Source organism: Ambystoma mexicanum, chromosome 1q, assembly GCF_040938575.1.
Source record: "Ambystoma mexicanum isolate Mex_15411 chromosome 1q, UKY_AmexF1_1, whole genome shotgun sequence".
In the NCBI taxonomy this organism is placed as follows: Eukaryota; Metazoa; Chordata; class Amphibia; order Caudata; family Ambystomatidae; genus Ambystoma; species Ambystoma mexicanum.
In genome coordinates, this window is record NC_090922.1 from 1,391,338,673 (window position 1) to 1,391,357,718 (window position 19,046).

A 19,046-nucleotide genomic window follows, 5' to 3' on the forward strand; every position below is an offset into this window, starting at 1 on the left:
AGAGGGAGATGGACTGAGAGAGTGGTAGGGGGAGAGGCAGGTAAAGAAAAGAAGTTAATGAGGGACGGCAGGTGCCAGTCAAATAAGTGGAGGCTGGGTTGAGGACCCTGAACCAAGATAGTGCCTCTGTGGTAGACATTAATGATGCAGCTTGATGATGAGAAGCCGCTCAAGAGGACTTCCCACTTGATGCCACCATTAATAGTAGAGGATGTGAAAGGGAGGAGAATGGATATGAGATATGGAGTCCATAGTTCTGGAGAAGGGACAGAGAAGGGGATATCACAAAAGCCCTGTCTGGTAGTTGCACTGATGTAGGTATCTGCGATGGGTAGGCCAGGGTTCGAGGACTTTTTGTGCTTTTTCCTTGCAGACTTCGTGAAAGAGGGAGGATAGGTCATAGTGCAGCAGTTAGAGAAGATGGGTGAGATGGTGAGAGCAATAGCGGCAGCAGAGGTTAGTTGAGGAAGGAAAGAAAGAGTGGCTGCAGAGCACAGTTCTAGATAAACTCACCAGGTGGCTTACTAGTCACAAAAGGCACAAAAATGCAATCAAAAAAGGAAAATCGAATAGTAGCATAAATGCAATGCAAAGAAAGCATACACAGCTAAATTCGAATTTAAAAAACTAGGGTACAATGCTTTGTGAGAAGAAGTAGGTTAGGTGATGATGCAAGGAAGGCAGAGTAAATAGGCACAGTAATTGGTTCAGAAAGCTAGTGGCGGAGGCAATGGGGGAGTTCAGCTATCACTCACTGGTAGATCTGCATGGGCCCAAGTTCATGGGGGAGCAGTAAGTAAGTTTTGGCATTCGCCTGATGGCGTTTTTGATTGGGCCTTATGACTGAGCAAGGGCCAATCTCTGCAGAATAGGGAAGTATTGTCAGGCACTCCGGTGCCAGCACTTACTAGGTGACCATGTTGGAAGTGAGTTCCGTGAGAGGACTCAGAAGCATAGCAAAGTACAAAAATGCAGCATAGGTGCAGGAAAGCACACAACGCATGAAGGTAATGATGGGCTTGGTTAAGTTAGTGCAGCACACACATTTCCACTTTTTTTAAAAAATGTGGCTTATATTTCATTTTTCGATTTAATACGATTTGGCTCCCACGGCACAGCGCATCATCCAGGTGCTTCAGGAATACATCATGAGCGCTTCAGGCCTTACCTCGAGCCATGGAGAACTGACAACACTTGCTCTGGATGATGTGGATCCAATCTGATTGATAATTCTGCATGATCATCCAAAAATAATTCCCCTCCTCTCCTTGCTACATACACTGTGGTCAAGGCTCTCCTCCCTTTGAATTTCAATTCTGCATTAAACTGTCCCACAATGTCAATGGGTATATTCCCGTAGGCATTTGCCTTGGTCTCTGATTCTTGTAGCAAGCAGCAATTAAATTCTTTTCTCCACACTTGTATACTCATAAGAGTGTAGACCGCACCAGCATGGATATTTGAGCTCCATTTATAGACACTAAGGCATAGGGCTCGCTCCTTTTAATTTTTCCTGAACCAGCATGCACTGAATTGATCACATCTGTCCCCATGCATTCGTAATCCTCACCATAATCCTCTTCGTAAACTTCCCTCACTTATCTAAAAGATCTGAAATATTTGCAGAATCAGGCAAAATGCCCCTTTCCAGAATCCCGGCAGATTATGTGTATTGCCACACATTCTTTGTCATTGACCAGATGAGTACTACTACCACACCTGTAGCAACTCTTGTTTTGCGGGAATCAAGTTTCCATCGTAGGGATACCCCATGGACGTCTTGAACTTCTATTGGCATGAGGCACAACGGTATACAGCCTTTATAACGAAAAATGTATAACAAATGATTTTATAACGAAAAAAATATAAAGAAACAATCACAAAAATGTATGTGGGGTGGGGTGAAGGGTTACATCTTCTGTGGAAACCGTTGGGGTGGGTTTTTAGCTGGGGGAAACAGGGGTTGAGGGGGACACCCCACCAAATAAAGAAGAAACAAATTTGTTATGTTTTGTAGTTATTTATTTTTCGTTATATATGCATTCATTATAAAATGATTTGTTATAAAGACATCTAACCAGGCACAACATCACCCTGTTGTTCCTTCGCGTTCTTGTCACTTCCCTTCCCTGGCATAGACCATTGCTTCTGAGCTGCTTCAAAGGCATTGTTTACTGAGCCTTCATCCCTGGCCGGCTTGTGGCTGTCCTACTTGTCTCTCTGTTTAAGAGCCTTAATGCAGAGTTCAGTATGTTCTATATTCTTTGCAATTTCAATGGCTTGTGTCAGGGCTGGGTTACTCTCCTTCCACATTTCTTCTCTTATTTAGTCATTGGTACACTTGATCATCAGTTGGTCTCTGATGTGTTCCTCCTGACAGTGTGTGAATTGACATTTCACTGCCAAACCATGTAACACTGTAAGGAACGCCGCAAAAGACTCGCCCACTTTCTGTTCCTGATGGCAAAGAGGTAGCGAGCCAGTATAAAGATTTCTTGTACTTCATATCGTAGTGTTTGTCTACTTTGGCTGTACCTGTTTCATATTGCCCCACATCGCCAAGGCCAACAGGTTCTGGCAGTTTCTTAAGAATGTCCTATACAGCCGACCCAAGACGGTAGTTTAACAGTGCCTCTTTCCTGTCATTTGAATAGTGAGCACCAAACACTGCCAAAACATGCTTGGTGAAACGATCAGCCCAAAGTACTTTGTTTTTACCAGATAAGGGAATAACAAACACAGGTCCAGGTACATTGGCCATCCCTCCCAATGTAACTTAAAATATACTGATGGTGGTGTTGGCCCCACAGCTTCAGCAGGTGACCAGCACCAAATCTGCCTGGTTCACATTGGTTGAAATGGACGCTCTGAGTGATGTCAGGCAAGACAATGTAATCTGCCTATGTTCCTGTGGGTATTTTATTATGTTCTGGTTGTCCTTGTGAACGCTTTTATTACTGAGATGCCCCTTAAAAATATATCGCCACATCTGTCCTTGTGATTGCTTTGTTACTAGAATGTCTCTCACACGTATCTCTTAATGTGTCTGACTTACCACTTCCTTGTCAGACAACTCTGTACTGAAAGGGTGCAGGGTACTGCAGGGTGCTTGTTGAAACACTGTGTCCCTTCAGTTCTGCTGCCGCCTGCTCGCTGTGAATATCACCATGGAAGCAACTTGTCTAAAAACAAAGAGGCAAGGTCCAAGATGGCTGCATGCATATTGATGCTCTCGGGTGCCTTCCTCTAGCACCAGAGAGTACGCTGCAGTCCAATGTTGCCCTGCGGTCCGTAATAGCAGTGGGGTCGGTGCGGTCAGTGCTTTTTAGCTGCAGCCCTCTACTTACCCCACGTGCGATCAACTGCTGTTCGCCTCGCACTTTGGGTCTTCTTTTCTCAGTATTTTGACTTTGCAGCCTCAGCGCAGCGCCCAAATTGAAACTGAGTCTTCCCACTTGTGTCAGAGACAATTTGGGATGCCAGTAACACAGACGCCTTCAAATTCAGCATCTGAGCCTGCGCGGCACCTTCATCGCAGGAGGTTGCTGCCACTATGACCAGCTCATCGCCAGTTGTTAGGTAGGAGGACATATACACAGGAGGACGTTTTCAGGTATAACTATTGATTCTTTATTCAATCAATAGGGACGGTTATTGGCATCGATCCCCTCAGCTCAAACCTATCCAACCAACTGTTAACTCTTGGAACCCGGAACCTCCACTTCACTCCAGACCCACCAGAGGTTCCAGGTTCTATGTTGGATCCAAGTAGCAACAGCGATAATGATATGTAACATAAACAGTGTGACCAACCTATTTACAAGCTATGTGCCCCAGATATATGTGCATGCTGAGCACTCCTAACACCCCCTAAACATATTTTAGTTACTAAGACATTGTTTCTTCCCCATTTTTCCAACCTTTGGTGAGCAATACTCTGCCTGCCTGGTGAAAAAGTTCTGCTAATGCCACAAAGGAACGAAACATGTTGGCGTTGCGAAACACATAGTGATGTAGACTGATTGTACCATGAACTTTAAGAAGGTGACCCTTTGTAGATATTGCTAGTCGAATTCCAGTATTTTCACCTTCAAGTTAAACTCCCTTAAAGGAATTTTCCAGGCGAAACTCTCCTCTCCTCCCATGATGAATCCTCAGTGGTGTAACACAACTTGAGGGCTGTCCCGTCTAACCCGCGGTGAGATGGCTGCCAAACACCTCAAAGCAGCACACACCATTACACTGCCTGCCAGGCCAGCCTGGGCGATTAACATATGCATCTGCCACTAGAGCATACTGCCACAAGGATACACTGCACTAGGTGAAAGATGTACGTACATTTTTAAATCAGACCTTATATCTTTCATCTAACATAGAAACAAGTAGGTTGTTCCTGGAACCTAACACCCAAACATACCAGCCAGCACTGATATTATGCATAGGCCAGTGCCAGGGACAGTGTTTGATGGAGGACAGCTTCTGATCGCATGCACTGGCTTTGTAAAAGATTCAAAGTCAGAGAGGCAAATGAATGTTTTCAGGAGAGGCTCATTAAGATCTCCTACAAATTAGATCAAGGGACAGAGCCTTGCAAGGGATCCCTAAGCAATGTAAGGGAGTTTTGGTGGGGGAGGTACTCTCCCATAACATTTTGAAAAGGTGATGTAATTGGGCATTTTACAGCACAATTTCCGAGAAACAGCTGTACAATTTGCGATTGTTTCTCTAGAGGAACAGATGAACAATTCCAGTAGATGAGAAATTGGCAGGGGGGTCTGATCAAATGGACGTGGGCCAAAGTGTGAGGGGTAAACTTGCATTTTGGGTCATGCAGCATGGTCTTGATTCTGTGAATAAATCGCTCTGACTCAGCTTGTAAATAAATCGCTATCTGTAAATAAAACACGGTCACACTCAGCATATGAACAATTTCATCCTTCCGTATCATTTTATTAAAGTTGGTAATTACATGCTGGGAAGGGTCACCTTTTCCTTACCACTTACATGCTGGTGGGTCCTCTGTATGCAATTTTCCACGTTTAGAAAGTCAGAGCAAAAGGAAATACTGTCAAAATCACATTTCATCTTTCATTCTAGAAAAGCCTCCAAATTTCGCTTTGCCCATAGCATTCACAATGAATTCCTCTAAAATGTGTGACTTAGTTTAGGCTTCGACTGCTTTTACTTTTTAGGCGAATGTTTTTTTTTCAAGCATTTATAAACCCACCATAACTTTTAAATGCACCCCAAGGCGCCAACCCCCAAGACGTTAGACTATACTGAACTGGTGATCCCTCATAAGGGTGAAACACGTACGCAGTTGCCTGCTTTCTACAAACCTGCCTGCCTCGGGTTGAGAAAGCTATGCATAACATACCACAGCCATATAACACAACAACATTTTTGCAGAATTCAAGTTTTGCAATTGATCTAGTTTGCATACCCACAAAGCATTGCTCATGTGGCTCTGAAATGGAGGTCAACTTCCAGTGATGGACACTAGGTGCTGCTTTGGCGTATGTAACTTAGCTGAAGTAGCTTCACATTTCGGATACGGCATTCTGCTAATTATAAATCCCTGATAAAGTGCGATTTCTTTATTTCCCACACTCACCCATGCCATGGGACCAGAAGAGATATTTAAAAGGATTTTTTTTTTGTAATTCAATTTTTATTGATCATATATAAAGCATCAACAATGCAGTAGAGCTAATAATTCTATAATAGCGAAAAAAGGCTTCAACAAGATGCTAAGTATAGCAAACATCGTAAAGACATACTTCTAATACCTTTGGCCCCCTTCTGAAATTGCCTTGCAACAGCGCCTACTGTCATTCAAGAATGCTTATACAAGTGTGTAGAAAAACATTACTTTTGAAAGAATTAGTCGTGTTGGACTATTTATGGTAGAATAGCTTTATTCCTTTAAAAACACACACAACATCATGTTGCAAGAAACAGAAGGAATCCCAGACAATGGAACGCCGCCCCAGGTAACCTCATACACTAATGACATACAGTTCTACCATTCGAAGAGCAGCCGGCTAATAGGGTTGCATCCAAAACCTTGCTTGCAATGTCTTGCTACAAAAGACAGATAGCGAAAGAGAAGCAGGTTCTCTGATTATCCTGATAGGTTTTTGAATTCATCAACAAGTTGAAACTTACAGAAAATGTAGATTTATTGGAATATTAATCCTTGTAGAACCTGTGGTTTTAAAAGTTCTGCCCTTGGCAGCCATTCTTAGAGGCATCCATTTTTAGAATTTTTAGAAAGTATGGCTGCTAATTAATAGATATGACATTCTGCTCAACTCAGTGAATACCCTGCCCCTCCTTTAGTTCATGTTCGTCCTGTCTGTCACATGTCTGTTAAAGCTCTGGTTATGTGTTATATCACCACTATTAGTTTATCCTAAACTGCACCCATGTGTATTTGTCTATCTATGGTCTTTATTACCATATGAGGCTCTAATATTGTGTAACTTTTTGTTAGATAAGTTATTTGCTCTATTACTTACATTTCTACGTTTCTTATGATATGATATATGATATGATATGGCATTTGTAATGCGCCTTTACACAAGCGTTTCAAGGCGTGATGATGCAAGGGAGGGGGAACAAAGGGAAGACAGAGACAACAATGTTCCATGATATTAATTGGAAGACTTGTATGCTTATGGACCTCAATAAAATATATGTTTTAAAACAATGGGCCTCATTACGAGTGTGGCGGTAGCCATGGAGCTATGGGGAATTACCGGGCCATTCCGAGTTCGGAGGTTGTCACTCTATTTTCTTGACATGAAGGTGTATGCCATTTTTGGAACGCAGAACCAGTTGAGGGATCTTAATAGGTGGCTTGGCCAAATCTGGTGACAGTTCAAAACGAAGCAGGGTCTGTGCGATGGCCACTTTTACCTCATTCATGGCAAAGGTTTGTCCGATGCAGTTCCTGTCAAAATAAAATAAAATCTGAATGTTGTTGAAGGTTGTTCTAGGATAAAATATATTAACATTGAATATTCAAAGTAACAATACATTTACACCTTTGGGGCGGAACAAGCATGGGTGAATAAATTCAGCCGAACCCCGAATCACGTGAATGTTAACTGTACTATGGATTTCCAGTTTTGAAGATTCTCTAGACATGTGCGTTTGCAACATGCACCGATCTCATAAAGGTGCAATACTACCCGACTAAAAGCTATTCACTTAAGAAATGCCAGAAGGAGGGTGGGCTGCATCATGAATGATTGACATCTGCTGGCCTTGCCTAGGTTGCTGGCTTGCAGCCATGCCCACTCTCAGTGATGAAATATGTATCCTTAGTGGTCCTCATGGGATCAAACTCAGCAGGATAAAGCTTCATGCATACCTAATGCATGGCTGACTCTTCCCCAGACCTACAGTCTTACCAGAGGTCTAGGTCTCGCATAAATTCCCCATAATATAATATTTAAACTTCAATAACACACAATGCATTGACCTCTGAATGATAAAAGGCAGACCCAGCCATGCCTGATATTTGGCTGATTCCGCTTGTTTCACATGAAATCTTACCTTTCCCAAATTCAAGTTTACTAATTGTAGCAATGTCAGAACAATGAGCTGTTCTTACCTAGTTAGCATCAAACAAGTGAGCTGCAGTTTACAAACAGATCTCTGCAACAAGGGCATTAACCTATTGAGATAGCTTACTGCAGAGTTCAATGCGCTGCCCTATCTGTACAACATTCACAAAGGCAGAGGACTTCACTGCCTCTTGCTAGCCCCTATCCAGCCTAATCCAATACAGCAGAAGACAGCTCGTAAAACAGAGGACTTCTCAAAATGTGGTCATGATCCTTCAAAGGAAATGAAAAAGAGATTTGGGGCAAAGGAATATGCATGCCTCAACTTCCAAGAAAATCTCAGGACCCCTTTGGTCTAGATTCTTCTAAAAACTGTTTCAGAACGCCACAGATCTGGCTTGAAGACTTTTTTAAAAGAAATCTATTTGATCACTGCGCCGCCCATAACTGTGCCATGTGGATCACGGATTAGGGCGATGGTCAGAAAACTATAAAGGAAATAACAAACCTACCAATCCCATTTTGATGACTTTCCATGCTGACCATAGACATATGGTTGATATGAAAGGCGAGGAAAAGACCGAAAAATCAAACAATGTAAAGTAAAAGGGGAGTGTAAGAAGGTAAAACAAATAAGGGCTGAACGCTAAGGTGGGATTGCGGGATGGAATCCCCCATTGAAAAATAAAAAAGTTCATCAGAAAAGGGAAGTTAACGATGTTGCTCATTTTTCATGGAGTCGCAACAATGGACAATTCAGACTTCTGACAATATGTCAAGATATAGATGATATTCATAAATCACTCACAACCAAGACAAGAGCATTCCTGCAACACACTGGGAACTTACTTACTCTCGAAAACAAAGAATTTGATAAAAATGCAGATTTTTGGATGACATTTCACGAAGGCTCTCTTTCCACAAAAATACCCCCCTACACACCCCCCCCGTAGTGCCTTAGTGGTATTAACTAGCATTGTTGGTAGCAGGTACAAAATGGTGCAAGTGCACAGGCATCTAATAGCAGTGCCTAGCAAATGCCTAACACTTACACACTAATACTTATACACAAGCCAAATCTGTTGGCTTTGCCAATGTGTTTTTCTTAACAGGACTTCAGTGAAAGACATGCGTAGTGCTTATACATCGAGTGGCTGAGGGTGGACCTGGTTAAGACATTTTTATTACACCAAAAGCTCCAATTTGGTAATTAACTCTCGGAAGACTGATTTGAATAAACACAGGCAGGCACTTTGAGGGCTAGGTTTGATGGTAAGGCTTAAGTAAAGTGAGCTCAAAGAGTTCCCATGAAGAAGTGTTTTAGGTGAGGAGGGGCAGGTACAAGGTGGGAATCGCTATAGGGATTAGCATGGACATGGGCGGCAAATAACCAAACAACACCTACAAGCTTTCTGTCGTTCCTCATTTGCCATTTCTCCCTAGTTGTGCTCTAATGCAATATTTTATTTATTTTATGTATTTATTGTGTTTGTTGGTAGCTCCCAGACCCAGGGGTATCACGGCGCTAAGAAGGCAGTACATAGTAAGTTACAGTATGATAAGAACAGCAAGGTTACATTTCTATATAAATAGTTAGTCAGGATCATACATGCACAGTGGGCTGTACGAGTTACATGTACTTGTTAAATAGTGCAGATTTTATTTTCTTTCGGAAGAGTGTATGACTGTCATCATTCTAGAGGCGGGCGCGATGGTGGTAAAGCAGGTACCTCCAGCTCTCTTCCTGGCAAATCTGGGTATGTGCAAGACAGATGTGGAGGAGGAGCAGAGATTGTGTGTGTTGTGTTTCTTAGTGATACGGTTCATGAGGTAGGGGGGCAACACCGCTCCCTTTTCCCATACGATGCTAAACAAACAATATTCAAGTTTGCTTAACTATAAGAATGAGCTGCTGACATTTTGCCACGGCATCTTGCAGCTAAACACTTGGCGAGCTTCGTCCTTCTCTTACCCACACAAAGCCTCACAAACATTACTTATGTTTGTTTAATTACAGAACCGTGCATTACTCACTTCCTTCGACAATTTGATTTAATGTACAAGAACCGAAGACATCGACTTGGAAACTCCACCTTTGGGTTGCCAGCAGTTTACCTACCTGATTTGCAGCATTTGCTCCTACAGGATCCTACATGGCGATTTCCCTACAGATTGTGCCCCATTGATTGGGTAAGCTGTATGTAAGGGACCCATAGCTATTAAGCAGTCAAATAGTAACGAAATTAATTTTCAGATGTTCTAGCTAAACTGATTCAGTAAGCCAAAAGAAATTAATTTTAGTTTTTCTTTGTGTCTGCTTCCCCATAGGGACAACTTGCCCTGAGGAAGGGATTCTTTGAAACCACTGCCGACAGGAGACACTGTTGCCGAAACGTGTGGTAGATGACCAATTGGACACCAGCACGTAGGCAGACCTGCCAAGAGAATTATGAAGAAAGAGTGATCAAGGACAATTAACCTACGAGTTTAGAAAGAGAAAGAATACACTCTGTCCTGTCCCTATACTCTTTTTTTCTCCAAATTCTATTTTTCTTTATCAAATGTTTTTTTCACACGTTCTTCTGACTCTAACTCTATTTATTTTTGGATATCATTTATTTGCTTAAGTGTGATTTGGTTGAATTATGTCATAATATGTTTTTTTTCTTTTCTTTGTGAGTACCAATATGCACATATGTTGTTGTTATATGTTTTTTTTTTCTGTAACTAATTGAATAAATCCAAATATTTCCCAATATAATTCCTTGTTGGCTTCTAGAATTTTGATTTGGCTTACATCTGAGCTTCAGTGAAATAACCATAACACTGAAATCCTAAGAACTATTTTTTGAGATTTTTTAGAACTTGCTTCCTATCACGGTGGAACCGTTGTTTTACTGGGCAGTATTGTGTAGACAGTGGTGGGTGATAGGCAGGAGTTTAAAGTCAATACGAGCTTTGATGGGGAGTCAATGAGCCTCCCGTCTGATTTGTGAAATGTGATTGGAGCGCTTTATGCCCCAGACAGCTCTGAGAGCATTATTTTAGAGCAGTTGAGGTTTGTTGATTTTTATTGTAGAGGACCCTGCTAAGAGGGCATTGCAATAGTCCAATGTGTTGCCTATGATAGCTCTGGCCAGAGTGAGGCAATTTTTTGGTGTAAAGAATTTTCTGGAGAGGTTAATGAGTTTGGTGGCAAGCGCCACCTAATAGCCCAAACCAAAAGTGAACTGCAAACGAAGCGGACTACAGAATGTGTCTGTTTTACTAAGGAACAGATTTAAAAAACAAGGGTATCCAAAACATTCCCTCAACAGAGTTCAGCGGTGAGACATAGAGTAACAAAAAGGAACTTCTGTTAGCAACACCTACCTGAAAATCCATCCAATGTAGTACATATCACCACAACTTTGTGCAAGGACAACACCTACACCAAGGTCACTGTATGGTAAGTACAAACACTGGCTGGGTTAGTAATAAAACTCTGTAGGGAAGATATTGGTAGCATCTAATGCGTATAATTCTTACGAGGGTAATATGCATTGATACATAGATTCACCCAGAAGAGAGACCCACAACAATATTACTGTCAAATAGTAAGCCTTCATTGTGCTCGGGGTAGTAGTGTCTCTTAAACTAAAGGGCAAAGACCCACCTTTTCCCACAGCCTTACCTTAGGTACAGAACTATTTGCTACCACAAACCCAGCAACAGCCCAACATGGGCCTTTAGACCCCCCTTTGGGGTGGAGGTTTGGCTCTATGATATGATAAAACGACCTGCCATGTGACGTTAGTACCTGGGCATATCATTCCAAATGATGGAAGCACCTGGCCATAATGTGGTAACAGAGGACAACCACTGTGAATACCATAGCATATGAAATCTGCATCTAGAAAAGGCAGGTGCATGGCCTATACAAAACCCAAAACTGATGGCTTTGCAAATGTGTGTTGAAGATGAGGGGTTCTAGATAAAGGTTGGTAAGGGGAGCACATAAATTGAAATGTTAGATGGCCACACTCACTGGACCAGAGGGGGTGGTAGAGTATAAGAAAAGAAAACATCCTGAAAAAACAAGATATCACATCAAAAGAGCCTAGGTACCATTCCCAATTCGAACTCTAGAATGATGCCCAAACAGAATAAACATTCATCCTTAACAGATGATTTCAAAAGCAGCGCCTCTCGTATCCTATTGACAGTGACTCCTGCTCCCTACCTCAAAGGAGCCTTAATAAATGTGAGGACCTTAGTAGCCCATGCAATAGAGATTGCCGACTTGGTCCAAACAGAAAATTACGACTTCCTGGCCATCACTGAATCCTGGTTACATCAGGCTGCAGGCCCAGCCCTGATGCTTGCAGTGCCAGATAACTACATTATTCTCAGAGAAGACAGAGCTGAAACCCGCGGAGGTGGCATAGCTATCATAGCCAAATCCAGTCTAGCAATGAGACAAGCTGCCCCTCTGCATTTCAACTCCTGTGAATCCCTTACCGCCAAGCTACCCATATCAAACTCCCAAACCATCACCATCCATCTGATATATAGAACCCCAGGCCCATTGGCACATTTGAGAAGGACATATCCACAATCCTCTTGTATAACTTAAAAAATGCATCACAGGTACTCCTACTGGGGGGTCTGAACTTGGGATTCAACGACCCCAAAGGCCCACAAGCAACATCTATAGGAAATGTCTTTACTGCGCTTGGCCTCAAGCATAAAGTGACACTACCAAAGCACGAGAAGGGCAGAACGCTTGATTGGGTGGCTGACTATAAATGTGACACGACCATCGCAGCCATCACCCCCCAGGTATGGACTGATCATTCACTTATAGCTTTCACATTAGATGCCAAAATTCCCACAATTCAAAATAACCCTATAGCACCCCCTACCCTAACAAGGAATAAAAAGAATATAACTACTGACAAATTACTACCTCTAATACTCCGCACGCTAAACTCCCTACCAGATACCTCTGATCCATCGGCCTTAGTGAACGAATACAACAAAGTCATGACAGAAGCCCCAGACACTATTGCCCCTTTAAAAATGAGGAATAGCAAACCTAGAGCACATCTAAATGCCTGGTTTACTCCATATCTAAAAGCACTAAGAAAAACGTAAAAGCGAAGCCATCAGGAGGCTAGTGCCATCTGAGGCAAATAAAGCTAATCTTATCAACATTTCCTCTAAATACAAAACTGAAATTTGGCGCTCTAAGAAGAAAATTTACAACAACAGGATCTTGCAAGCAAACACAGGCACCAAGGACGTGTTTGCAATCCTGAAAGAACTTGAGAACCCGATCCCTGTACTTGATCATTGTGTTAAAGATAAGTCATGGGGCCTCATTACGAGGTAGGAGGTAGCCATGGCGCTATTAGGGCCATGGATACCCCCTTACCGCATTCCGGGTCCGTGTTCCCAGAATGGGGACTTATCATGTCATTCCGACCTTTGCGTGACCTGTAAGTCCCCATTCCGGGAACCATTCCCCATTCCCATTTGAGCCCCCATAGGGCTCAATGGGAAGGGGGAAGGCGGCAATAACGGTACCATAATTTACGGTACCGTTATTGACCCCGGTGTCCTGTCCTTAACGCCTGCTAAAAGCAGGCGTTAAGGAAGGACCCGCAAAGGGAACTCGTAGTAGGGCGCAAAGGGATTACCGGCACCGGTGTCATTACCGGTGCCCGGTATCCCTTTGTGCTCTACTTGTAATGAGGCCCATGGTCTTCTGACGTACAGAAGGCCCTCACAACAAAATCGCTCACCTCCAAGTTAAAATTGCTACTAAAAAACTTAACATACCAGTTACGACCCCACAAGCCTGCACGACACCCACTCTACCTAAACCAGTACAACGTTTCAACTTCTCTAAAGTCTCAATACTAGTGGTTGAAAAAATCATCCTCTCGCTTAAACCCTTCAGTTGTCACGGAGATAAACGTCTTGCCCAAATCATAAAAGACGCAGCCAGAGACTTAGCACCATTCATCTCTAAGCTTATCAACCCGTCATTTACTTCGGGTACCATCCCAAGTAATCTCAAGGAATCTTGGGTCCTTCCACTCCTCAAGAAACAATTGCTTGACCCCCCCATACCCACGAATTACAGGCCCATCACAATGGTGCCATTCCTCCTAAAGATACTAGATAGGGTGGCTTACCTACAAATTCAGAAATACCTTGAGCAGAACCAACTTCTTGGCGTCCGACAATCAGGATTCAGGCCACAGCATGGCATGGAAACTGCACTTATCGACCTTAAAGCCCAGGTCGACGAGTTGAGAAATAAAGGTAAATCTGCCTTACTACTCCTTCTAGATCTCTCAGCAGCGTTTGACCTGGTGGACCACAAGGTTCTCTGTAACCATCTAGACTCAGCAGCACACTTTTCTCAAAAAGCTATAGCCTGGATCCAATCATTTTTAAGTAGTAGAACGATGAGAGTCTTCTCTGCCACTGCAGCAGCAGACCTGATTCCGATCACCTGTTGAGTTCCTCAGAGGTCTTGCGTTTCCCCTCCCATGTATAATATATTTACCAAGCCCCTTTTGGATGATCTGAACTGACTCGGTGTCACCTACACTAACTATGCAGATGACAACCAGATTCTCATACTGCTTACAGGGGATTAAAGGATTTGGCCTTGGTGAATAGAATATACCTCATCATTCAGGCATGGATGGAACTCCATGGTCTATGCCTGAATGATGACAAAACAGAACTTATTATTCTGGGGACCACGACTAATATCAACAAACACGGCCACAAATACACCTACTTTGATACTGACGGCAACACGATCAAGGTCGCTAAGGAGGTAAAAACTTTAGGTTTCTACCTACATTCTAGCCATACCTTGGCAAAACAGGTGAATGCAATTGCATCTACCACATGTAAGCTGATTAGATCTTCCAGACCCTTCCTCTCAACAAGCAGCTGTACCACATTGGCTAGAGCACTTATGTTGTCCAAATTGGACTACTGTAATGCCCTATACCTTGGCTCCAATAAATACTACACCACAAAAATTCAAACTTTGCAAAACAATGCCTTGAGAGCAGCGTTAGGAATAGCCCAAAAAGAACATATCTCGGTGGTAAGGAGGCAGACTAAATGGCTCTCCTCTATTGATAAAATCATGCTAAAAACTGCCTCATTAACTTTCAAGTGTCTAAACAACGCCGCCCCCTGTTACCTGATAGACAGAATCAACAGAAAACCTACTCTCCGACCCACCAGAGCTGCCTACGCCAACTGCCTGACAGTCCCTACCTTCAAAATGACTAAAGTTGGCGGTAACAGTTTCCCAGTCAAAGATGCCCAACTTTGGAACTCCCTTCCCCCCCTCTCTAAGGATGGACCAAACTTATTCAAACTTCAGACGTCACATTATCAACTGGTTCAAAGAAAACAATCATTAACACTAGTACGGCCCCCTCAAATGTGTACTGTCTTTTTGTATATATGTTGTTTACCTCCCCCATAGATGTACTGTATTTAACTACCTCACTACTGTAATATACTGTCACTGATGACCTTGAATTTGGTAACTTATTTCTTGTAACATACTTATTGTATCCTCTTCTGCGTGTCATTACTATCTAACTGTACTTTACATTGTATTTTGTATTGCATTTTGTAACTTTGTAAACTAATAATATCCTTGTCCCTCCGCCCTGATACCCTCGGGTCTGGTGCGCATTATAAATAAATAAACAAACAATAATAAATATGCTGCTCACATTCTGGTGTGCACATAGCATAACACATTGGATCATAATCACCTATTTCATAGTTTAGTCATGCATATTTTCTCAGTTTCTTCTTCTGTTGTGTACTAGAACTTTTGTTAGTTTATATTGTAAATGATATTGCGCTTCCTTGCACGCACTGAAAAGAAGATACGAGCCAGTTCCTGTGTGAAAATCAGGGTTTAGCCTTTTCCTAAACTGTAGATGTATTCAATAAGTTGTTACTCCATTCTTAGTGAATTCCAAAAGCTTGAAGCATGGTCAAAGACGACTATACCAGCCATGCAGCAAAGTTGGAATGAGGCTATGATGGCCAACTGATGGAAAACCTCTTGGTATTATTTATGGGACAATATTATTGCATATGAATAGCGCCCTCTTGTCTGAGAGTGACTAGTGACAGGTAGCCGGCAGAGAAGCAGGACTTATCCCAATAGCAGTTCACCCCATTGGTCCCTGGGGATGGGTGGGGGACAGAGCTTGCCTCTGCGTTCGACACTCAGTCTTCAACCCACTGGCCGAGGACTTTGGAGTGATCAATTATCCCAAAAGGGGTCTGATGAATTCTTCCTTAAGTGTCCAAATATGAATCAATAAAGGGGTGGGAGACAACTTCTTTTAAATACAAAAACCCACAGGATATTGGACTAAAGCTAGCCTGAGTTATGGATCTAATCACTGTTCTAAGAACAAGTGGACATTGCTTTCTGACATCACACCCAAAGTGCTTTGTGCTAACGGAAGTGGAGGGGACAGGAAGGAAAGATAGAGGCAGCGAGAAACAAGATGGTGGAACCCTCACTGACCTGTAAAGGGCTCCCCCTGTCTACACTAACCCTGCCTCTTCCCTTCTCAATAGGAACAAGGCCCTTTTGGTGTGCTGCACCCTGGTGTGAGGCCAAGTTGTTTGTGAATGGGTGTGCCATTTGATTTCTATTCCCAGGGCAGCTTCCTGTGCAGTGAATGGGCCTCATTCCGGGTTTGGAGCTAACCATGGAGTAATTAGCTCCATGGTTGCCTCCAAAACCGTCCCAAATCCGGCATGGTGAATGGAGTAATTACTGGTCCATTCCAGGGTTGGAGGGACCGGTAATTCCCCATTCACCTTTTGCCCTTCCCCATTCCCATTTCTGCCCCATAGGGCTCAAGGGGAATGGGGAAGGAGGTAATTATAGCACCGTAAATTACGGTACCATAATTACCTCCGAGGTACCTTTGCGGGTCCCGTACTTAACTCCTGCTAAAAGCAGGAGGTAAGGAAGGACCCGCAAAGGGAACTCGGAATACGGAGGTAACGGGATTACCGGCATCGGCACCCTTACTGGTGCCAGTAATCCCTTACCTCCAACCTCGTAATGACCCCAATGTCTCTCTGGGGAGTGTGTTACCTGCACCTACAAGGGAACAAAGAGGGTTACCCCCCAAGGCTACAGTCTTGCAGCAGCAAAGCCATTCTGTCTTAGGGAGAATAAATAAACACCCGTTGACAGCTGTGCTGGGCTCAGGGCTGACACATGTGTGATATCAAACGGATATGTTTTGGATTACTATGAGAAATGTTGGGCTCTACACATTTAAATCAGGTATAGCTTACTTAAAAAGTTTTACGTGCCTCCAGGACAACATACCTAAAGTAATGTTATTTTTGGAAAGTGGTGCATATCTTAAATGTAGCCCCTGTGCTGCAAAGCCTTGGCTGTCACTGCAGCTGTCAAATGGGCACCTGTGACCTCTGAACCCGCTCGATGCCACTGAACAGCTGGTGCTGCAGATAAGGTTACTGATGCAGCAGGGTACATGTGTACACTAAGCATTTGACATGGATCCTATGAATGGGAATCTGATGGGCAGGTTACCCTTCCAGGGATGTAATTAACCATATAATTGTATTAATTTAATAAAAATCAAAAAGCCAGGGCTTCTACATCCTTGTCAAATGGGAATCCATCACAGCAGCTCACTAGATCAGCTGTCATGCAGGTGCACACATGTAGGTGAAGGTAGGAAGCTAGCAGGCAGGGGCATGTAGCGAGCACATAGAGGGAATTGTTGACCTGGTCACTTTCCCTTTTTCTTGTGGTATGAATCCAGGTTGTTATGAATCAATATGTAGGCATGTGCCAGGCCGCCAACTCATTGAGTCTCAAGCACACACTTGCACATGACTGTGATCTGTACCACACAGATGCCTTAGCCATTAGTGAGGCATCAATGAAATGGGCACAGATAAGACAACAACCGGACAGTCACCAGCCAACAGCACCACCAGAGGGGCAAGGGCAGGGAAAGGACCACTACCAGGGAGGAGTGCCTGCGCTGAGAAGTTCTATACTGTCGTTTTTTAAGTAGCAAGTTAAGCAGTTAAGTAAAGATTTTGTCTGCATTTGCCCGTTACTTAAGTATAAGAATAAATCAATGTTGCTCTGTTTTCTGTGGAGTGACTCATAATGTTCAATTTGCCACCTATAGAATCAGGGGAAATTGATAGTGAGGATGATGAATGTAAAGATTTGGTTAAGCACGTGCAGACACAGCAATTATGTTATGTTATGTTGTCTAGTATGTGTAAAACATACATTTGCCATGGGTGGTGGACACATCACCTTCAATGAGCAACTGGAACCCCAAAGATGTTTATAATTTGTGGGTGTGGCAGCAGTGGGCGGTGGCCTGGAACTCCCAATGTGGCACATGTCTGGGCCCTGGTACTTATTTATTTACAAATTAGGCACTGATAGTGGGTCAAGTAAAGCAATCGTTTGAACCGTCTAAAGGAGCATCAAGAGCAAAGTACCCTTCCTGTAACCAAGACACTTTCTTGCAACTGGGCCTCGAAGCCCTTGGCTGCCAGGGTGCTCTACACATTTAAAAAATAAAATAAAATAAAAATAAGTAATTAGCTGCACTTGATACATTGTTTGCGCATCACAAGACAGGGTGGAATTGAGAGCGATTCATAGGGTTTTTACCTTGTTAGGTACAATATCCGCATGACCCGACAAAGATATCATGGTACAAGGACAGGCTCTTATACAAGGTATGAGGTGGGGTATCCAGGACTTCTGATTTGTCTTGATTTAAGCCTAACCAGTTGTCAGTAATACAGTCTTCCTACACATAAAACCTTTATTCAATATGGATAACATTCTCCTCCTGGTTTTCTTCCAGCCAGAAGATCATTTGAGTGGCACCCTCGTAATTTTGAGACTCAACACCTAGAAAAGAAGTCATTAATGTAATTAATGGTTTGATGTATATACTGCAAAGAGAGGATAGGTGCCACGGGAGACCCCATAAGGGTCTGGTTCAGACTGGGAGTCAAATTGCTCAATCCATTCCCTAGATGTTTTTCTTTTCTAGGAAGGAAATCATCCAATTTGCAGCATTATCCACCACTCCCACCACCTCCATAAAATGGCAAATAATGGGAGGTGGAGAAGGGGGTGAAAAGCGGTCAGGGGATTTATTAGCATGGGTATACCAATATTGTCGCAATCAAGAATTTGCAATAAATATTCCAATCCGTCCACTAAGCCTAACCTGGTGCCCCTGAGGGCCAGAAGCCTAATTGCTGGTCCCCGAGGGAGTGATGTTCCTCCACGAAGGCTTGCAGTTGTAGGGCAACAATTGTATCTAATGCTTTAGACCGACATGGAACACTTGAAATAGGTCTGTAATGTGCACATACATTATGATCTAA

At 43.0% G+C, this 19,046-nt stretch overlaps 1 protein-coding gene across 1 annotated transcript in view; it reads right to left on the bottom strand.

Annotated features, from left to right (window-relative positions):
- Positions 1-5,674: 5,674 nt before the first annotated feature.
- Positions 5,675-19,046, bottom strand: part of LOC138548034 (cytochrome P450 4B1-like) — a 567,791-nt gene continuing 554,419 nt past the window's right edge. Inside the window, exon 12 of the mRNA XM_069642251.1 lies at positions 5,675-6,955. Within this exon, the coding sequence (XP_069498352.1) occupies positions 6,787-6,955 (169 nt within the window). The 3' untranslated portion in view covers positions 5,675-6,786. The remainder of the gene's footprint in view (positions 6,956-19,046) is intronic.